The sequence below is a fragment of the Camarhynchus parvulus genome, chromosome Z, assembly GCF_901933205.1.
Source record: "Camarhynchus parvulus chromosome Z, STF_HiC, whole genome shotgun sequence".
NCBI classification, from domain to species: domain Eukaryota; kingdom Metazoa; phylum Chordata; class Aves; order Passeriformes; family Thraupidae; genus Camarhynchus; species Camarhynchus parvulus.
Genome location: NC_044601.1, coordinates 4,880,937 through 4,901,591, shown reverse-complemented (window position 1 = coordinate 4,901,591; position 20,655 = coordinate 4,880,937). Strand labels below are relative to the sequence as shown.

The 20,655-nt window shown below is 38.3% G+C and overlaps 1 protein-coding gene across 1 annotated transcript in view; it reads left to right on the top strand.

The window, feature by feature from the left end:
* Window positions 1–20,655, top strand: part of FBN2 (fibrillin 2) — a 121,732-nt gene that overhangs the window by 49,066 nt on the left and 52,011 nt on the right. The window contains 8 exon segments of the mRNA XM_030969525.1: window positions 2,180–2,332; window positions 3,064–3,117; window positions 6,645–6,770; window positions 9,507–9,632; window positions 14,511–14,630; window positions 17,422–17,559; window positions 18,870–18,920; window positions 19,666–19,791. Coding sequence (XP_030825385.1) covers window positions 2,180–2,332; window positions 3,064–3,117; window positions 6,645–6,770; window positions 9,507–9,632; window positions 14,511–14,630; window positions 17,422–17,559; window positions 18,870–18,920; window positions 19,666–19,791 — 894 coding nt within the window.

Below are 20,655 nucleotides of genomic sequence, written 5' to 3'. Positions count from 1 at the left end.
AGCTACTTCCCACTCCACATCTTTGAAGACCTTCCTCCAGAGTATTTCTTTCACACTTTCCAGTCTCCTGTCCCTCTGCAGTCTCCCTTGGTGCCATTTCCTTCCCTTGACTTGCTTCTCCATTTCCTCACAGACACATTACTAGGGGGTAGTCTCCCATTCTGTGGCAGGGCAGTGGTTGATTATTACCCCCTTTGTTCATGGCAGAACTTGTCAGGGTGGCAGCTGGGCTTGTCTGAGATGGAGGGAAAGTTTGTGATACCACTAATTATTTTGCAAAGTAAATGAACAGACATTTCTTGTGTGAAAGTCCTCGACTATTTTCAAGCATCATAATCTTTTCCTGATGTCAAGTGCAAGCAAGTTGTACTGGCTTCACCTAGATTCTTGGCAAGGAAAAAACTCTAAAATCTAGGACATATGTAGCTCCAGAACTATCTGTTCCATGGGATACCAAAAGCAAGAGAAAACATTTATGTGCAGGCAGTACTGTTATACAGGAGCCAGCTTACAACACTCAAAGGGCCGACAGAACACATAAGGAATTGCCAGTTCTTATTTGGATTGGCCCTGGATATTCAACATTCACTGTAAAGCTTCTCATGCAACTTTTCTTTGTTGTTTTGGGGTCATACTTCAAGCAAGGAGCTGTCTGGATTCCCTCAAAGTCGTTTCAGTTTCTGAGTCCATTCAGGCTCATGTCCAGGCCACAGTGCATGGTGGTTTTACTGGGAGACTGTCAAGGAGCATAAATTAAAGCTATGTTCTGTTCTGGGCCATAAACATACCTGAAACAAAGAGTATTTCTGCAGCTCCTGTAGAATTTTAGAGTCAAAAGTAAAGGCTGATTATCTTTATCCTGCAGTTCTCAGCTACACATATTTAGAAGGACTGTCCAATCACATGGTTGTTCAAAGATGTCTAATACTATCCTGTAAGCAAACATGGGAAAAAGCATTGAAGCTTAGAGAGACCAAAACCAGAAAAGTACAACAAAACCCCAAACAAATGCATAAAAAGCAGTCTCAGAGACATTCTCATAGTTCTTGGATAAGTATGGGACGTGAGTATTCCTGTAAAGGTAGTTATGGAAGGTGTGTCTTGGAAGATGCTTCTTCCTGCATCTCACTGGTCAAGGCTGTCAAATTGATTTATGTGATTAAATCAGCTGTAAGATTGACAGTGTGTACATGGTGAGTCTTACACGTGTATGGTTGGCCTGTATAATTTTTCTGCTGTCTAATTTTTGGACTGGTTTTCGGGGTTGAAGAACCTTTCAGGTGTTCTGTGTTTTGTTTGTGTGACAAGTGGTGGTTTATCCAGCCCACCATTTCCAGGCCTTTCCCCAAGGATGGCACTTTAGCTTCCAGAGTGTGGTTTTAATCACAAACCCCCTGAAGGTTCTTATAGTCTGGACAGTATCACTGCTTTCCTCACTGCCTAGATGTGTGTAAAATTTGCTAGATTCCTGTTCTCAGCTAGATTTTGGAGCCTCTTTAGTGTGCTGGTACTTCTGTTCATGATTTTGTAAATACAGCTGGAGACCATGCTCCTCCTTCCAGAAGCTGGTATAATATCCCATATTATAATATGTCTATCCCAATATATATATTTATACTATTTTGGGATATTATGGGTAATATGGGCTATTATATTCTGATATATATATATATATATACACACACACACATACATACATATATATATATATATATCCCAGTATAATATCCCATATTACCAGGCCTGTGCTGCTGGTGAGTTATCCTACCTGAGGAACCGTTTTGGAAGTCAGAAGTGTCTGTGCTACTTCCCAAAGGGAAGAATCAGCCACCACATGCTGATCCAGGCTGTTCTGTGTTTCTTACTGGGATATTTGTTAATGGATTTACAAAGCTGCTTTGGGGTGTGGTCGCCTTTGCTGGGTCCTTTGGAATGCCTTTGAATTTGGTCACAAAATCCTGGTTTAGGTGGTTTGAAAGTGCTTTGGGGAAAGCCCCAGGGGGCAACTATGCTGAGAATTGGCCTTGGTGTCACCAAGATTATTAAGGCAATGCAGATGTAGCCAGTGTGACCTTTTTGTTGACCAAAAATAAGGGGTTTTAGCTTTTGGGATAGTATGCATACATTTAATTTTCAGCCTAAGGAAATAATTACTTCTCCCCTTGTCGTTTTTCTTTAGATACTCACATGCGTAGCACATGCTATGGGGGCATCAGGAAAGGGCTGTGTGTCCGTCCCTTCCCTGGTGCCGTGACAAAGTCTGAATGCTGCTGTGCCAACCCTGACTATGGCTTTGGAGAGCCGTGCCATCCCTGCCCTGCTAAAAACTCAGGTAAAATTTTTGTGTTTCTTCGAGTGGTACAGTGAACATACAGACTTTAAACAAAACTCTTGTTGAAATCACATTGTTGATTTTTATTTCATGCCCTAAAGAAAAGGGAACAGGGTGAATTTGGGTTCCCGAGTTGTTTGCTATATTCTTGCAAGAGAATAAGCAGAATTCTCCAATGAAGACTTCCTGGTCCAGTCAATCCAGCTTAAAAGAGCAGCCCATATTATTTCTAGAAATATATATTTCATTTTATAACAATCAATTCTTTAAGTAAACCTGGGAATTGATTAAAAAAAAAAAAACCCTCTTGACTACAGAGATGAGGTGATGCATCTTGGACAGAATTTCCACTTAGTATTAATAGTGTAGCAGAAAACTATTTAAAAAAAAACCAAGTAAAACTGACAGTGTGATTAAAGGCAGTAACTTGAGAGGACAATCATGTCAAGATTGTAAAGAAAAATAAATCACCCAAGTTTTTAACTCTGGTCATCTAAGTTTGGTTTTGTATATATATATATATGAAAGTTCAGAATGGAGTGCTACCTTACATAGATTTAACTAAATTATCTATAAGTGGTTATTTCATGTGAACGTTGGCATTTCGTTAGTTACATTGTGGAAAAATTACTTTGGAAAAAAAATCTTGTGGGTTTAGTTTAGAATGAAGGAAGATGAAATACTGGAAATAACATTTTCTTTTTCCCAACATCTCCACCTCAACTGAGCAGCTGAGTTCCATGGCCTGTGTAGCAGTGGAATAGGCATTACTGTTGATGGAAGAGGTATGTTGCATATTTTCTTTAATATATATGATTGTCCTGGTTTAGGGCAAATTTTGGGAGGAAATTTCTGAATTATTTGTTTCTAGAAGGCAAATTTAAGTGGCCCCTCCCCCAAGAAGTTCAGGAGGTAAATTTCTTTCAAGAAGAGTGGATAAAATTGTTTATGTAACAACATTTTGTTGTTAACGTTGAAATGTTGTTACAGAAATTTTAACAACTGATTACCAATTTAACAATTCAGCATCGTAAAGTCACCCTAGGACAATGATTCATAGTTTAAAAAAAAATCCTCAGAACTGTTTTATGATAGCATACTAGAGTGGAGTTTTAACTTCAAGATTAATATGTTAATTTTAGTATTTTAATTCTCAGACTACAATATTTGAGTGTTGTCTAGAGAAGAAGCTAGAATTAATTCTGTAGAACAGTGGATTTTGCCTGACCCTCTCAAGAAAAAAAAGTAATCTGTTTCAGAGTTCTGACCTATGATTTTTTTTTTTTTTGAGATTAGAAATGTTTTCAGATCAGGCATAAAACAGTTCTCTCTCATTTGACAGGAGTCACTTGCATTTGCAGTTGAATTTCAGTCAGCTGGGATAGTAACAGAGCAGTTTTTCACTCCAGATCCAATGTTCACTCATGGATCATTTCCATGGACAGATTGTATCTCTGTGGAGTGAAAAATTGGAAGGGAGCTTAACTGAAAAAACCATATCCTTATGAAAAAAAGTCCTGAAAGTGACCACTTGCATTTAGTATTGGGAACTGTAAAGCTCCACATCCTTTTCCTCGTACCACAGAGACAGGGATTTTAGAAAATAATGGCTGAGCCAGGTCTGAAGTAGGGGCAAAGCATGCTGCAGCTGCCAGATAAGTAAAATGGGTTGAAGAAGGAATAGGAGGATATAGGAACATAAAATTTATTTCTAGGTATTTGTCTGATGTGTTAATAATGATCCTTGTCAGCATTAAAGCTCCTATTCTATGCAGCAGAAACAGAATAAGAGCTTCCATCATTACATTTAGCAAAAGCCTAAATAACTTTTAAAAATTGCACTTAAATAAAAGAAATTCTGGTTTTGTTCAGTACTGTTAACTATCTGCATATTTTTTTCTTCATTGCTTAACATGTTGTAAGCTTGTATGAGTAATTTGAAATCCATGGAGTTTATGAATTCTCTCCGTTTACTTTTCAGTGAATTTTGAAGAATCTCTAAATCTCAGAGAAGTAATGTCAGTATTCAGTCATACTTAAAACAAGCAGCATCCTACCATAAGAATTTGCATGCAGCCTGGTGAAGAGGTACATGTGTCCTTTTGGACACATGGAAAATACAATTTCTCATTAAAACATTGAAACAACTGTGCTGTCTACCGAGTGCATGACAAAGATCATTCATGCCTCAACCGAAGTCCTCTTTTGTTCAGGTTTCTAGAGCAAACACAGGGTTTTCTGTGCCTCTTGTACAGCAGCACTGCGGCCAATTTTCATGCTTCTGCTCCTGTCACTGCTTGTACACTCCTTGCGTGGCTTGTCCCCAAGATCCAGACATGTCTAGTGAGCTACAGAATACATTTTGCTCTAAAGAAAATACAAATCTGAAGTGGCATGCCAAATCGTATTTTCTTACAAAGTTTTTCAGACATCTCATAGCATTGAGTTTTTATCCAGGGGTAGCATGGTTTTTTCCAAATGCATATATGATTAAATGTATTAAATCAGTATCTGAACTGCACTGTGATAAAAGAGGAAATGTTCTTTACAAAAAGTTGAGCCCTATAAGTATAAAGCAAGCCTTTCATGAAGTCACAGCTAGGCCAGCACCCTTTCTTTCCAGGGTTTGGGAAAGGAACTATTTAAAGTGATGGGCTTACCATATGAGAAGAAGGAAAATATTGAAAAACCCTCTCTTCCTCAGAGGCAAGAAGCATTAAAACTAGTCTGTTCCTCTTCTTACAGTTCATATGAATATTTTGGACTTTTCCAACTACGGCAGAAATTTTATATGGAACTGTAAATTCAGGGTATATAACTCATCCATCATCCTGTCCTGTCTGTCTGAGAAAAAATTTAAATTTCCAGCAAGTACTTACAGGACTGAACATGCTATAGTTTTGACCTATGTTTTACTTATGTGTTAGGAAAATTTATGTGTCAAGTAGCAATTTATAACTTTTTACCTAGATCCCTAAACTACAGGCACTGGGTCCACAGGCTGGGTATTTTGCATCAAGCTTTGTGTTAAAAACACGTAGTTCCCTGTCAGTTTAGGTTGGAAAGGATATCTGGAGGTGATCCAACTTAACCTTCTGCTCAGAGCAAGGGTATATTCAAAGTTAAACCATTTCTCAAAGCCTTGCCTGGGGGAATTTGGAAAATCTCCAAGGACAGAGTTCCTATAGCCTCTTTGGGCAGCTTCCTCCACTGCTTAGCCACACTCAAGGTGAAGAATTGTTTTCCTGGTGTTTAATTTAAATTTCCACTGTTGTATCTTGCAAGTGTTGTCTCTTGCCATGTCGTTGTGCACCTCAAAGAAGTGGCTCCATCTTGTTTGTAACCATCTGATAAAATCAGGGTGGTGCTGTTAGGGTTCCCTCTGATATTCCCTCTTTTCAGCTGAACAAATCCAGTCCCTTCAGCCTCTTCTTACACCTCAGGCACTGATGCTGCCGAGGGAATTTAGCCACGCTGACATGAGCTGAGTGTAGTTCAGGAGACACTTAGAGCACTGTGAGGGAAAATTTCTTAATCCAAGTGATAGTTTAAACAGAGCAGAGGCATTACTGGACCTGTTGGTTACCAGCACAGATGTGCTAATTAGTGATGAACCAATGAACTAATTAGTGATGTCCATACTGATGGCAGCCTGAACTGCACTGATCATGCCCTGTTGGAACTCGTGCTGAGTTGAGGGGTGTGGGCCAGGTGGAGGGTAAAGAGAGCGCCCTGAATTTCATGAGCATGAACTTCCAGTTGCTTAAGGCATTGCTGAATGGGATTCCCTGGAAGCTGCCCTCAGGTTTATAGGAGCAGAACAGAGCTTTGAGGACGTTTTCCTGAGATCACAAGAGCTCTCTGTTCACACGTGTAAGAAATCAGGCAAGGAGGGGAAAGACCAGCGTGGCTGAGTAAGGATCAAACTGAAGTGTGAGAAGGAAGTGCAATGTCAGTGGAGCCAGGGAAGAATGCTGTGAGGAACAGAGGAAGGCTGCCCAGATGTGTAGGCATGGGATTGGGAATGCTAGGACACTGGGGCTGAGTTTAGCAAGGAGTGCCAGGAGTATGACAGGCTTCTGCAGGTGCATGGGAGGCTTGAGGAGTGGGCCCATGTGAAGTGGCCCAAAACTGGATGCAATATTCCAGGTTTGTCCTTCTAGTGTCAAACAAAGGAGAATAATCACCTCTTTCAGCCTTTGGGCTGCACCTGTGCTGTGCCTTGGCTCTGGCTGAGAGCCCCAGCATGCAGTGAGTCAGGTTTGTCATACCTGGCAGTGCCTGATTGTCTTCTGTTGTCGTGCTGCTGCAGATATTAATGAGTGTGCTTTGGATCCTGATATTTGCTCCAATGGGATTTGTGAAAACCTGCGTGGCAGCTATCGCTGTAACTGCAACAGTGGCTACCAGCCTGATCCTGCTGGAACCAATTGTGTGGGTAAGTTCTGGTGGTTTTTTTTTTAATTGTGGATCAATTATTTATCATTGTGTTGATGCTGGTTTTACCTGACAGGATTTAGGTTGCAAGACATCTGCTTCTTCAAGCTACAATCAAAATGCAAAAAACCTGGAATGATGCTTTTCTCAGTCTCTGGATAATTGTTATTCTTCCTGTATATTTTGCATACTGTATATTTTTGTATGCTGTATATTTTACTGTGTTGCTGTTTGGGATGTGTAAACAGGAGGTAACATTGCAGGTTTCACTCTCCATCTAATTAATTTTATTATTCATGAACATACATGAAATCCAGTGGGTTTTTGTTTTTTTCTTTTGGGGATTCTTACATTCAGAAAAAGTGTGTTACACCACAAGTGCATTGTACAGTCATGTTGCTTATAGCCTTGCAATTTTAAGCAGAAAGGCAAAGTTTGTTTAAAATAAAAGCTAATAGAAATCTGTCAGGAACCATCAGATGTCCAAAGTATTGTCCTTAAGTACTGTTTTTATTTTGGTAAATTATTGCTCTCTGCACTTAAAGATTTACTGACCTGTCCACTGGCAAAACTCCACCAGTTTTGCTGGGCAAAACCTGGTCTATAGCTGCAGTATAGTTTTCATATCAAACATTCCTTCCTGGTGATGCAAAGGAAACACAAAGTAAAGAAAGTGTCTCCTTTCATCTGCTTGAATAGAGAAAGTTTACATCTATTACTTCCTAAAGCCTGAAACATGACCTTCCGGTAGGAGAAGCACCGCTGCAGAAAAGTATTGGTGTTTTTATTTTTAAAATGCTTCATGTATTCATTTCCAAGTGGATTTTATTGGAAGTGGTTTTATTTAGCTAGTTACTCTTGGGATTAGGTAAGTGCTAGTATAATCTATGCATTTACTTAAATAAAGATAAAGCTGACTGAATGTGAGGATGTGTTTATTCTTGGATAGAATTTTTCCATAAAAGAATTTAAGTGTGAACACTCAGATAAAAGGTTGAAAGATTATAATTAATGGCACAGTTTATGAGATGCCAGGAAATAAAAATGGTCATCAGTCAGAATGCAGACAGTATTTTTGTCAGGTCTGAGTGGGTTTAAAGCATGAGCTGCCTTGTTCAGTGTTTTTACAGAGCTTATCCCAACAGATTACAGTCCAAATTCAAAGTTATTCTGTGAGATTCTAATGAAATAATGCATTCATCACACTGCACAGCTGGGGCTAAATCATTGTATGACAACAAGCTCAAAATTTCTCTTGAAAATGTCAGTTTACAAATTTGGTTGAAATCAGATGAAGTTAGATTAAGACAGTAAAGAAGAGCTTTTTTTAAATTTATGGCTGCCAGACTTAAATCTTGGATTCATCATCTGGGGAAATTCAGGCTTTGTTGTCTGAATCCTACAAGAATAAACACAGCTTGGAAAATCTGAAGAAGTTGGGGAAACCAAAATTCACGAGATCGTAATTATATTGCATTCTCACTTCTATATTTTTTAACTTAAAAACTCACCAAAAATCGATTTAAGATTTCAGTTGCAATATTAGGTTTGGGAAATCAAGCAGTCAATAAAGAGGAGACAACCTGAAGCAGGATGAAATGTCATGTTTATCCTGACTTATCCTATCAATATTCTTTTATACACAAAGGTTATTTTAACATGTGATGAGCATTATAGGAAAAGGCTTAAAATTATATTTTTTCATCTTTCATAGAATAAATAGTAGGGCAATGAGGAAGACATATTACTTTTAATTAGAATTATTTTCAGTTAGTTTAAAGGGAGTTCAGGGAATTATGTTACTATACCTAGTCAACGTGCTTGATATCCTGGTCTTGATCATAGTTTTTTTTAAATACAGTGTTCCTCTGGAGGAGAGGTGTATGTGTACTCTTGAGATGGCTGTGTGAACCATACAGGATAGATTTTAATCCACTTCATGGATAACAAAAACAATTTTAGCCTATAAAAGAGAGTTAGAACAGTGTGACAGTGTTCACAGGGGTCTTAGGATGAGGGAAGAGACGAGGATCTGACTCCATGTTTCAGAAGGCTTGATTTATTATTTTATGATATATATTATATTAAAACTATACTAAAAGAATAGAAGAAAGGATTTTATCAGAAGGCTAGCTAAGAATAGAAAAAGAAGGAATGGATAACAAAGGCTTGTGTCTTGGACAGAGTCCGAGCCAGCTGACTGTGATTGGCCATTAATTAGAAACAACCACATGAGACCAATCACAGATCCACCTGTTGCATTCCACAGCAGCAGATAATTATTGTTTACATTTTGTTCCTGAGGCCTTTCAGCTTCTCAGGAGGAAAAATCCTAAGGAAAGGATTTTTCATAAAACACGTCTGTGACAGAACAGTAATTAACACACTGCTGTTTCTGTGTTTAAATAAAAGAAATAATTAAAATACTGTTTTCAGAGCAAATAGACCTCCATTAGTTTATATGGTGTAGTCATAGAAATGACAAAGCTCATTGTCATTTGACCAAGGTCAAGGTCATTGACCAAACTCAAATGACCAGGGTCATTGTAGGAAAGCATAATTATTCTTTTAAACCTAACTGTGAACTAATTTTTGAGTTTGCTAGTGAAAAAAAAAAAACCAAAAACCAACTTTAAAGGCAGAACAGAAATCTTTGCAGTAGAAACCTGAAAGTGAGTTAGAGCTTTGCAAGCCAGAGGTGTCATTTTTGGTCACGGTCTGTCTCCTGTCCCTGCAGACATTGACGAGTGCTTTGTGAACGGGCTGCTGTGTGACAACGGGCTCTGCCGCAACACCCCGGGCAGCTACAGCTGCTCCTGCCCCCGGGGTTACCTGTTCAGCTCGGAGACAGACACCTGTGAAGGTGAGGAGTCTGCGCGTCCTGTCAGATCTGCTGTTTATTCTGCCACGTCAAAGCCAAACCGTCACGGGAGTGGTGGCAGACACCAGAGGAAAAGAGAGAGAGTTGTGATGTTGAATAAATCTTCACATTTCTCTTTCTATTTCCCTGCTTTTTCGTGTGTTGGGTGTTGCTCTGAATGTCTTTCAAAGTAATAATTTAATTTGATGTGATAATGTTTTCCTTGGCTTAGCTACAATACATACTTGCCTTTGATCACACAGTAGGAACATCACATCTGCCATTTAGGGAAATGCATCTGTCTTGATCATAGACTTTCCTTTTTCTTTTCTCCCTTCTTCTCTCCCTTCAGTCTGGGGTGATAGTTAATTCTAGATCAAATCCTATTATTTGTGACGCATTCCAGCACCTGGGTATTTTTGCCTAGTAATACTAAAATTGTCCTTCGTTTTTTCAGTATAATCAAAATTGCTGTCCTCATAAATAGTAATATTTATAAATAGTAATCTTTATAAATAGTAATATTTATAAATAATCTTTCTAAATAGTAATATTACTATTAATGTTAGTTAGTACTTTAATGTTAGTTAATGCATTACTACAGATGTTAAAGCAGCAAAAATGTCATATAGCATATAGAAACTAATGAGTAATTCTAATTATTAAAAAAAATGCATGGAAAACTGTACCAAAAGAAGTAAAATTGGAAGCATTACTTTATGTGCCAGCTCTTAATTAGTATTAGGAGTTGAACAGTTTTTCTGGTCTTCTCCTTTATTTTTTGTTTAGTTCCACAGTAAATCTCAGTATTTGTAACCATTAGGAAGTTTTTATAGTAAATGGTTTTGCATTTGAGTGATGGGGAAGCTGTAAGTCTTTGTTGCAAAACATCTTCACCCCTTCTATGCAAAAGAAATTGCATTCCTTTATGTTTTAATACATGTGGGTTTCAGAGGACCCCTTTGGAAGTCAGTTCTTGCTCTTTTGGCATGTTACAAATTGGTACCACTTGTTCAGAGCGGGGCTTTTCTTGTGCCAACCCTAGTGGATTTCCCTTGGCTTTCTGTGCCAAGCTGTCTCCGTGCCTACCTGCCCACAGTGCTCAGGAATTTATTCTCCAGGGTTTCTCTCTGTGATTAGTGTCTGTGCACTGCAAGACTTCTGTCTGTGAAAGCAGTGTACTGTGTGCCCTTACTGCACATGTTTCTTGAGGAATCTTCTAGACAGAGAAATTGGTGTAGTGTGCTGAGGGGAGGTGCTCACTACCAAGAGCATCAGAGCACTAAACACTGACCTAAAGCTGGGTGGGTGAGAAGCCACAATGCAGACAACCCAGCCAATCCTGTTGAAATAAAATGTATCTGCATTTTCAAACAGTAAACTTGGATTTATTTCTTAATGGTAATAACACTATTATGGTTAATAATCTTGAGTCTTTGTCCTTAGATTGACATCTAAATTTAGCCAGTGTGGTAAAAAAAGTTGATCAGGAGGGGTTTTGTGTAAAAGTGCCTATAAAACTATTAAATGTTGTGGTTTTACTCACGTTGGCTAGGCAGTAGTAATGCTGTGTTGGCAGCAGAGAAAGAAATTACTCTCTTTCTGCCCAAATCCTGTTTCTCATAATTCGTTTTGGAGTTGTAAGTTCACTAGTTGTAAAATCCTGCTGTAGTCAGGAGCTCTGTGTTGAGCACTGAAGATGCTCTGATACTTATTAGTCATCAAGAATTTTTAATGTGACTCTCATCAGCAACTCTGAAGAAACAACAAAACTCTTGCTTTGTTTGTAGTTCAATTGAAATTTTTTATCAGTTTGTTGTGAGGAGTAGACTTGTTTGAAGCACCAGAGTCTGTGAAAGTTGAGATTTTTATGACAAGCTCCATGGTTTAGTTTGTGTTTCCAGTGACATAACTAGTTAAATGTAAACCAGATGTGCTTTGAAGTTCATTTCCAGGAATGTACAGTGGACTGTTTCAATTTTTCTTTCTCTGACGTTTACAATGTACACTCACTTCACTTAAGAGAAAAAAAATTTAAAACACACCTCAATTAATATCTTCATACATAGCAGATTTTATTTTACCATACAAAATAGTGTTAAAATCCATTTGGTTTGTTGCTTACTCTTTTAAAAATTACCATTTAGTATTATTATGAGAAGCTGTAGGGAAACAATTTTTGGAGTTTGTTTACATTGTGCATGGATACTTTTTCACTTGACTCAGCAGTGCACTAATGCACTTAATATCATCTTTTAATTTTATTTTTCTTTCCTGGATGGTGATTTTGGGATGTAGTCAATGCACTATTATCAGCCTATTGCTATCCAAATTTATTTGGCTTGGGGTTTTCTTTCTTTTTTTTCTTCTTACTTAGCATAGTGCTAAAGTATATCAAATGTAGAAAGGCCTGGAGCATGGCCCATGAAGCCAAGAGAGCTGACTCTACTTTTCAAAAGGTGTTGAAAGGTTTTGCCTCTCTATATCCACTTACTCCCTTGGTTGTAGTTTCAGGGACATTGGCTTCAATTATTTTTGTCAGATTTTCATTTAAACTCTGAAAATTTGAAACAAAAAGAAGTCTCTTCTTAGAAGAAAATTGGTTGTGATCCTACCTTGCTAAATGCCAGGGAAACTCAAAGATAGGCATGACAACCTCATATTACTCCCATAAATGTGAAGCAGTTTAACTTTCATGTATCTTCTTGAAGTGATGATTTGGACAGTGACACCTGTCTGCTTTTCACTTTGTCTTGCACGTTGGTTGTGTCTGTGCAAACCTCTGTGTGGGGTCAGCTGACAGCTGTTAAAACAGTGTGACACTTCACATGAAAATCACCCATTTTCAGCTTTAAGGACCTTCACAGATGACGCCTGGTGCCTCATGGAAATTTCTCTCAAGTTGCAACTTATTTAAAGAAAGGAGGAACACTTGTGATTGTTTGGATGGAGAATACATCTCTTCCATTTTGTTAGTTTGTCCTGTCTTTTCAATTTTTTCTCGCTTTTTTTTTAAAGCTAGACAAACTTCTGAAAGCAAGATGGCAGATGGAGAGGAAGCAAAAGTGTGTCTTTGTCCCAGAGCATTTCTATTCAGAGGATTATTTGACATGAAGTAGATACTTAAGGTTGCTTTTTTTTTTTTTTTGTGTCAGAGTGATTTATGATTTTAGGAACCACTTTGGTTTCTCTGCAAAAGCAGCAGAGAACACTCCCCACCAACAAGTATTGCTGGCTGGGGGAAACCAGTGAGTGGGAAGCAAAAGAGACAGGGAGCATTCCCTGGGTGATAAAAATTGAGTTAATAGAGTATAAAATATATCCACAGGGAGGAGAAGGCCGTGGTGCAGAGCAGATAATTGCTGGTGAGGACTCCAGGTTGCCAGCTTGGATGCAGAGGGACTTGGAGCTTTTTCTGTCAGAATTAACAATGAGGCGCATTGTCCTGACCTGATAAAGCCTCTTAGATCTTACGTCCCTGTATCTGTGTATGATTAATCTGTAAAATGGACAATCCATAGTTTAAAATCAGACTTCAGAAACATAAAGCTCTGTCATTGTTCAGAAAGTTGCTGACAGCCAAAGACAAGTCCTGTTTGTTCTTTCTAGATAAGTCCATTAAGTAAAAGATCTGTGAAAGCTGGCTTTTAAAGTAAGTGCTTGCTTTTGGCATGAAGAGAGATACCACAGTTTCCAAAGTTTACTGATTCTGGGCATTTTTATCTCTCTCTCTCTTGTTTTCTTTTTTTTTTTAATTAATACATTCATATTATTATATATGTTTAAATACCTGTTGCGTCCTGTGATGCACATCTCTGGTGAAATGAAGGCTTGATGCACCATAAAAAAATAGCAAATTGTATCTCTTAGAAAACTTTAAAAAAATACAGAGATCATTTCAATTTGTCTTGAAAATGATCTCTTGATGCTATTAATATCTCTAGTGCTTAGCTAGATACTACATTAGTTTATAATAAATATAAATGAAACTGGTTTAATTTATAGCTATTACAAGATATTCCTCAAGCACTGCTAGCAAAGCACTAAAGCACTAAGCAAGCACTAAACACTTTTACCTTCAGGCCTGCCAAAGGGAACTGGTTGGATCAGAATGTATGGCTTGATTCAGAATGCATATAAAAAAATTCAATTGGTTGGGTTCAGAAAGAAATGGTGGATATGCATCAACAGTTCTTCTTGGAGAGAATGTGTTCGCATTGTTTCAATCTTAAAATTCGTTCCACTTAATAGAAAAAAATTAGCAAGTAATGCTGTCTGCAGGGGTTCTATTCTTGCATGTGAACAAGCTTAAAACCTCACAGAGATAATAAACAGGATTTTGGGGCTAAAGAGAAGTACCATTTACAGTATTCCAATTACAGCTGGTTCTTCGGTGTTTCCATAACTAGAGAATTGCACCCAGCATTGTGGTATTTTGCTTCTGACAGGGTTTTCTTAATTCTTCTCATGGGGCCATAAATGGCAGAAACAATGAGGGCTTTGTTTGTTCTCTGCATGGTGGGGCTGGGAATGCATTTGCATTCTGTGAACAAAGAGTTTTGTTTTCTCACAGGACAGTTGTAATTTATGCTGGAGAACTTTATGGCCCATGCTGTTGGAAATTAATTGTCCTTGTAGAAAAGGGCCATTTAATTAACACCTCCAAAATATGTGCACTTCAAAATACTACCTAATACTGCCTACCTGTGTGTCCCTGTATCTTTTCATACAAGACTCGCTGGTAGGAGAGGAGGGGCAAATATTTCAGGCAGTCCTGGTCCCTCACAGGCCCCAACATCATTTAGAGACTATAAATTACCGTGGAATACTTCCCAGAGGCACTCTTTAGTCCTAATAATGCCTTTTGTTTCTGGATTACAGATATAAACGAATGTGAAAGCAGCCCATGTGTCAATGGTGCCTGCAGGAACAACCTTGGGTCGTTCCACTGTGAGTGTTCATCTGGCAGCAAGTTGGACCCTACAGGACTGATTTGTATTGGTGGGTGTTTCCTCCTTTTATTTTCCCTTTTATATATATATTTATTTATTTATACAGACACACACACACATATTCTACATATATATAAAAATGTTAGCATCCTTTAAGGATTCTTTTGGAAAAAAGGCAGAATGCTGCAGAGGTTTTATTGGAGTAAGCAGCAACAGTTGTCTGCAGGATGTCATTGTCGTTATCTTTGAAAGCCATTCATTAATGTGGGTTTTTTTTCCCTTAGCTTCCTAAGAAAATTCTAAAGGGTTGTAGTCTGCTGTACTTTGCAGGTGTTTATAAGCTGCCATTGTTTCATATTATTTGTGTAACACAATTGAAATTATTGTAGGATATGTGTGGTGCTCCATATGTGTGGTGCTCCAGCTGTATTGCAGTGTCATTAATAACTGGGTGTCATTCTTAAGTGGGTGACGCTAATCTTAAATGTTACTTTTGTTTTCATACGGATTTGTTTGGCATTTTTCTTTCAAATTTTCTTGTCAGGATTTTCTTAAGGAGGACAAATGAATGCAAAGACTCAAGCTCCTATTTAATTATGGTATTCTTCCATGCCTTAATGTGTTTTTTAAGTGAATGTTAGTTTTGTGCCTAAGCTTTCTCTTACATTTCCTTGTAGCATTACTGGCTGGTGAAGTTTATTGTTGTTTTTGTAATTTTCATGTTGTGCTGATTTCTTGATATAACCATGCTAACATATGCTTTTTGTACCTCTTATTTTTAATCTCGTGTTCTTACATCCAAAGGGGCCACAAGTTCACAAGGAGCCCAATTATAACAATGTTCTGGATTTACTTTCCAAATGGTTTTTCTTGGATTGTTTACAGTACAAGGTCCCATTTGGCCGGAAAAGCAGTGACAAATAACATAAAATATAAACAAAAAAATTAGCTGAGTAGTGAGATAAAAACTGAAGAACAGGATCCAGCTACATGCTGTGAGCCTAATAATTAGTTTTTTAGGTTAACAAAAACTATCTCAGGAACCATGTTTTTCCACTAAAAGTGTGAATATGTTAAGACAAAAGGGTCAGAAGTAGAGCTGGTGCAAGACATACAGATTTTTACTGCTAGAGCCCAGTTTTTCCACCTTGGCCCAAATTTCATTGGCATTGGAAGCAATGAGAAGAGGGCAGGCTGGGTTATTGAAAAATGAGTGAGGGGCTGGAGATTACAGGTGTCTTACTGTGTGGAAAAACTTAGAAGTGTTCTTATCAAATGTATGCCATTTTAAATCTCAAGCTGATTTTCCTCCAGTACCCCTGTAGAGAAAAACTTGAATATATTTGTCTTATTTTTTTTAGCAGATTGCTTCTGTAAAGCACTGTTGTAGCAACAGATACCTTATTCCTAAATAGAAATAGTAAAAATATAAATATAAGATAGTATTGACGTTTAGGATTTTATGTGTTCTGCGCAGGAATGATCAAAATAAGGTAATGTTTGATTCTGACAAGTTTATTTTTTTTACTTTCAAATTTGTTCTCATGTCAGAACTAGAATTAGTACCACATTATTCAGCATAGATTTGAGCCATTTCTCTCTTTCTGTGAGCTTTCCTGGGCAGATAAAGAAAAATCCCTTGCTCAAATTGCAGTCATTTGCACTCAGATTTAAGCTCAAACCTTCAGCAAATGAGGGTTGTAAGTTCAGCAGTTACTAGATAAAAACTTTCAGCAATGATAGTGGCATACTTTGCTTGCCCATGGGCAGCTTTTGCTATATTAAGACCATGCTCATGGAGGGAAAAAAAGGGGAATTGTTTTTTAAGCATATTTGAAGTAAACAAGTGTTTCATTGCTATTTTGGGAACTGCCCATACCTTAGGGATACTGCCATTTGTGCTTTTTGAAATACACTCTTTTACATGCTTTTTACACATATTTTAGTTAAGATTTTTGGAGTTCATACAGTGCACAATAAGTAGGGTCAAGCCATCTGCCTGTATTATGCATATATTCTTCTTCAAGTCAGAATCAAAGAGATAAGAGCAGCAGAAGGAATGCTTTGATGTTGGATAATAACTCTTTCACCAAAGATTTTTGCCTGGACAAAAGAGATGATGTGAAATAAAGGAATAGCCTGAAAAGGATAAGACAAGCAGACTTTGGCAGGATAGTGTGGATGCAGCTGGTGTGAGCTGAAGCACCTGTTAATTTGTAGAATTTAAATAATTGTTGAGATACTGGGTTTGATTTTTCACTCCCAGAAAGTTGGCAAGTAAAAGGAAATAATGTTGAGCTCTGTATTTATGCACTTGTTCAAATGTGGAGCTCCGTCCCACATGTCTGAGACCAATGTTAACCTAAATAATACAAGTGTTTAACACTTAGCTGTTAATGAAATACCCTGCCCAATTTCTGGGGCTGATTTCACTCGCATTATTGGGTGATGTTTTTTTCCTGTTGCTTTAACCAAAGAGAGGTTGTGCTGCCTGTGGTCCACATATTTTTTTTAAGATGACAATTTGGTAGAAAAGTTGAAGCTGTTTGGAAGAAAATAATTTGGAATGATTCTGTCTTAAGCACATTGTTCCTGAGCATGAGGTATTGGTAATATCTGGCTTTGTGCACATACAATGCATGTAAATCTTAAAGCCAAATATTTAGTTTAGATAAATAGCGCTATTTATCTAAACTAAGCTGTGTACAAAATTACTCTAATGGAAGTTTTTTTCTTTTTAAAGACAGCGTGTCCTCCCTTGGTACTCTGCCTGCTGATGTGGCATGCCTGCTCTTCTGGCTGTGACAATTCTGTGTTGTTTTTGCTTTCTGCTTTTGCAGACAGCCTGAAGGGGACTTGTTGGCTCAATATCCGAGACAGCCACTGTGAAGTCAACATCAATGGTGCCACGCTGAAATCTGAGTGCTGTGCTACTTTAGGAGCGGCTTGGGGCAGCCCATGTGAACGCTGTGAATTGGGTATGCTCCACCATCCTGCATCTTTTGGGAGAAGGGAATATGTATCATTGGTAGATTCGTATCATCTCTGTATATTAAAAAAACCAAACAAAAAAAAATCCTCAAAAAAACCAAAACAAACCAACCAACAAAACTAAACAAAAAACACCAAAACCAGCTCCCCTCCCAAAAACCTATGAAAAGAAGTTGTCTTCTAAAGAAGTTATTTATTTTAGACTGTAATCTGCACCATCAGGGATCATTCTAATAACTTTGAAGCATACCAGGAAATAACATGTGAATAGACCTCTTAATGGCTACAATATGTTTCATCTCCACAAGGACTATGTATTGACTGGGATAGGGAGGTAAAGGACTAAAACAGTAAAGTGAAATATCTGGCAAAATTAATTTTTATGGTGTGGGCTGTTAACACTTTTTTTTTCCAACTCTTTTCAAACATGTAGCTCATGTACCATTATTGACTGCAGAAATAGTGCTGCTATTAGATTTCAGGGCTAGTTATGGAAGCTGGAAGCAGCAGTGCTAACTGTACTCTAGTTTATGGCAAAAATACCGATCCCCTTAAGGTTTGAAAAGTGCCACAGGCAGCTGAACTGGTGTCAAGATGTTTTAGCTTCTCATTTTAATTGGAACAGTAACTGTGGGCAGATGTATCCCCCTAACCAGCAGAGTGCAAGCAGCATCCAGCAGAGCTCTTAACTGTGCTGTGCAGCAAAGATAATCCTTTGGACTTCAGGAATCAGATGGTCAGGTTAGACTAGTAAAACTGATCAAAATCTAATCAATCTAGACAGATAATCAGCTCAGATTGGGTGACTTTGGGCTCTGAATTTCCTATTCTGCAACTAATAAAATTACAGCAAGATCTGAAATCATTACATGATGCTACATTTTCCATGCATCTCCTCCAGTAAGCTCATTGATCAGATCCGTTATTAAGCTTTGGTGGGGAAAAAAAAAGCTGAAAATTGACATTACTACAGTTTTAAATCTTCAGGCCTCTTGAAGGAATTTTACCTTTTAGCTACATGTGAGTGCAGGGACTGATGTGATTAGATGCTGATCATTTCACTAAGGAAAGCACATGAGAAAGTAACAGTCTAAAATTAATTTCCTCAACTATTCACTTAAACATGAGTCAATAGTTTAAATATGAGTCAATACTTTTCTTGATGGAGGCTAGAGCACTCCCCACCTTAGAGTGAAATTATTAGCAAATTCTGAAGATATATGTATTTTTAAATTTTCGGCTCCTGCCTGCCTGTCCCTCTCAAAGCAGTAACAATATCTTTCTGGCTTGATTCCAGACACAGCTTGCTCAAGAGGATTTGCCAGAGTAAAGGGTGTTACCTGTGAAGGTGAAGTTTTTGCTTTGTACTCAATGTTATATGTAATAAATGAAAAAGCTGTATTAATAATAGTAATGAAAGATTTTATTTTCACGACCAAAAATGTGGTCCTCGATAGCCACAGCCAGAGACAGCATCGAGCCCTGGGTCGGGGCTGGTTTTATAGAGTTTTTTCTGCGTGAGGCAGAGGTGCCTCGATTTCTTTTGTCACCCCGCATATGTATGAAGTCTCTTTTCTCTGCGCAGAGCTGGACAATGCTGTTTCTGGGAGGTGGCTGGTGTTTGATCGAGTTATGGGAACCTGGTATTCAGATATGTGTTCCTGAGACTCTGGTTATCTTGACTGAAGATGCTTATCAAGTGTTCATGCTCTTGAAGCGTTCCCTGGATAGTCCCGGGAAAGGCTCCCACGTCCTTTTGCTTGCTAATTAGGCTTTCTTTCCTCGCTGTCATCTGAAGTTTCACAATTTCGCTGTGGCAGTCTATCTCCTGAGTGTCAGTGATCTCAGGCTTTTGGATTTTTGTTACATACACAATTTTGTTCACAACTTTATTTCATACATATTTCATATAAGCATGAGTTACCTCGCATCACATATTACGCTCAATACGTAACTTTTTTCTCCCCCCATTTGCAAATGTGATGAAAGGGGATTCACTGTGCTATTTCTTTCCTGTCACTTAAAATTCTCCATGAAGCTGTAGCTCTCCCCTTGGAGCCACCAGGTAACTGAACTCTTTGTATCCCCGACAGACGTAAACGAGTGCGAGGTTTTCCCGGGGGTTTGTCCCAATGGGCGGTGCATCAACGGCAGAGGCTCCTTCCGCTGCGAGTGCCCCGAGGGGCTGACCCTGGACGGCACAGGGCGGGTGTGTTTAGGTAAGAGCACACCCCACTCTCGCAGCTGTGTCACACAGCTGTCCAAAATCGTTCTTCAAGGGGCTGGAAAGAAAGCCTGGTTTATTTCTGAATTATCCCAGATAACGTGCCTGCTTAGATGTCAAGTATCTGTGCCAGTTCAGAGAAGAGCTGTTGATTCCTTCGAGGAATGAGTTTGTTTTGAGGCTTGTTTTCCCCTCAGTGCAGTCAGTAGGCTGTGCTAAAGTGCTGTCCCTGCTCTTACTCCTGTTCAGGAGCAGCAATGTCCTGGGTTATGGATGGTGAGCACAGATATGCTGGTGCAAATTAGTCTTGTTTTTTCAGTGCACAGGCCAGTGTGTGGTTCTTTTCCTGACATTTGGGTACACAAGTACATGATTTTGCCTGCACACTTGGTTGATTTGTCTTCTGGTTGACCTGCTTTGCTGCTCATGGGATGGACCCTTGAGTGTAATAAGCATAGTTAACTTTTCTGGAAACCTTATTGTATTTTCCTGGTTTTACAGTAAGCCTAACAACAGTCAGCTTTTTTGGTTTTAATCTGTGTTCACTGCACTATTAAATTAATTCAGTAACATAAATATATATATAATAAATTAATTCATTAACATTAATACTAAATATGTACCGGTTTGTTTTTCTTTTTTAACCACAAGAGCCACAAAAGGGTCATTTCATAAGTCAGAATCCCTACAGATGTGGCTGTCCCATCAAATAAAAGGGTCATTTTATAAGTGAGAATACCTGGTACTGTAAAGAAATACATGTATCTGTCCTGTCAAATACACACAGAATCCTAAAAAGCAGTGATGTAAGGGTAAGGATTTATCTTGATATGGGGAGACAACAAAATAAATTCTTGTA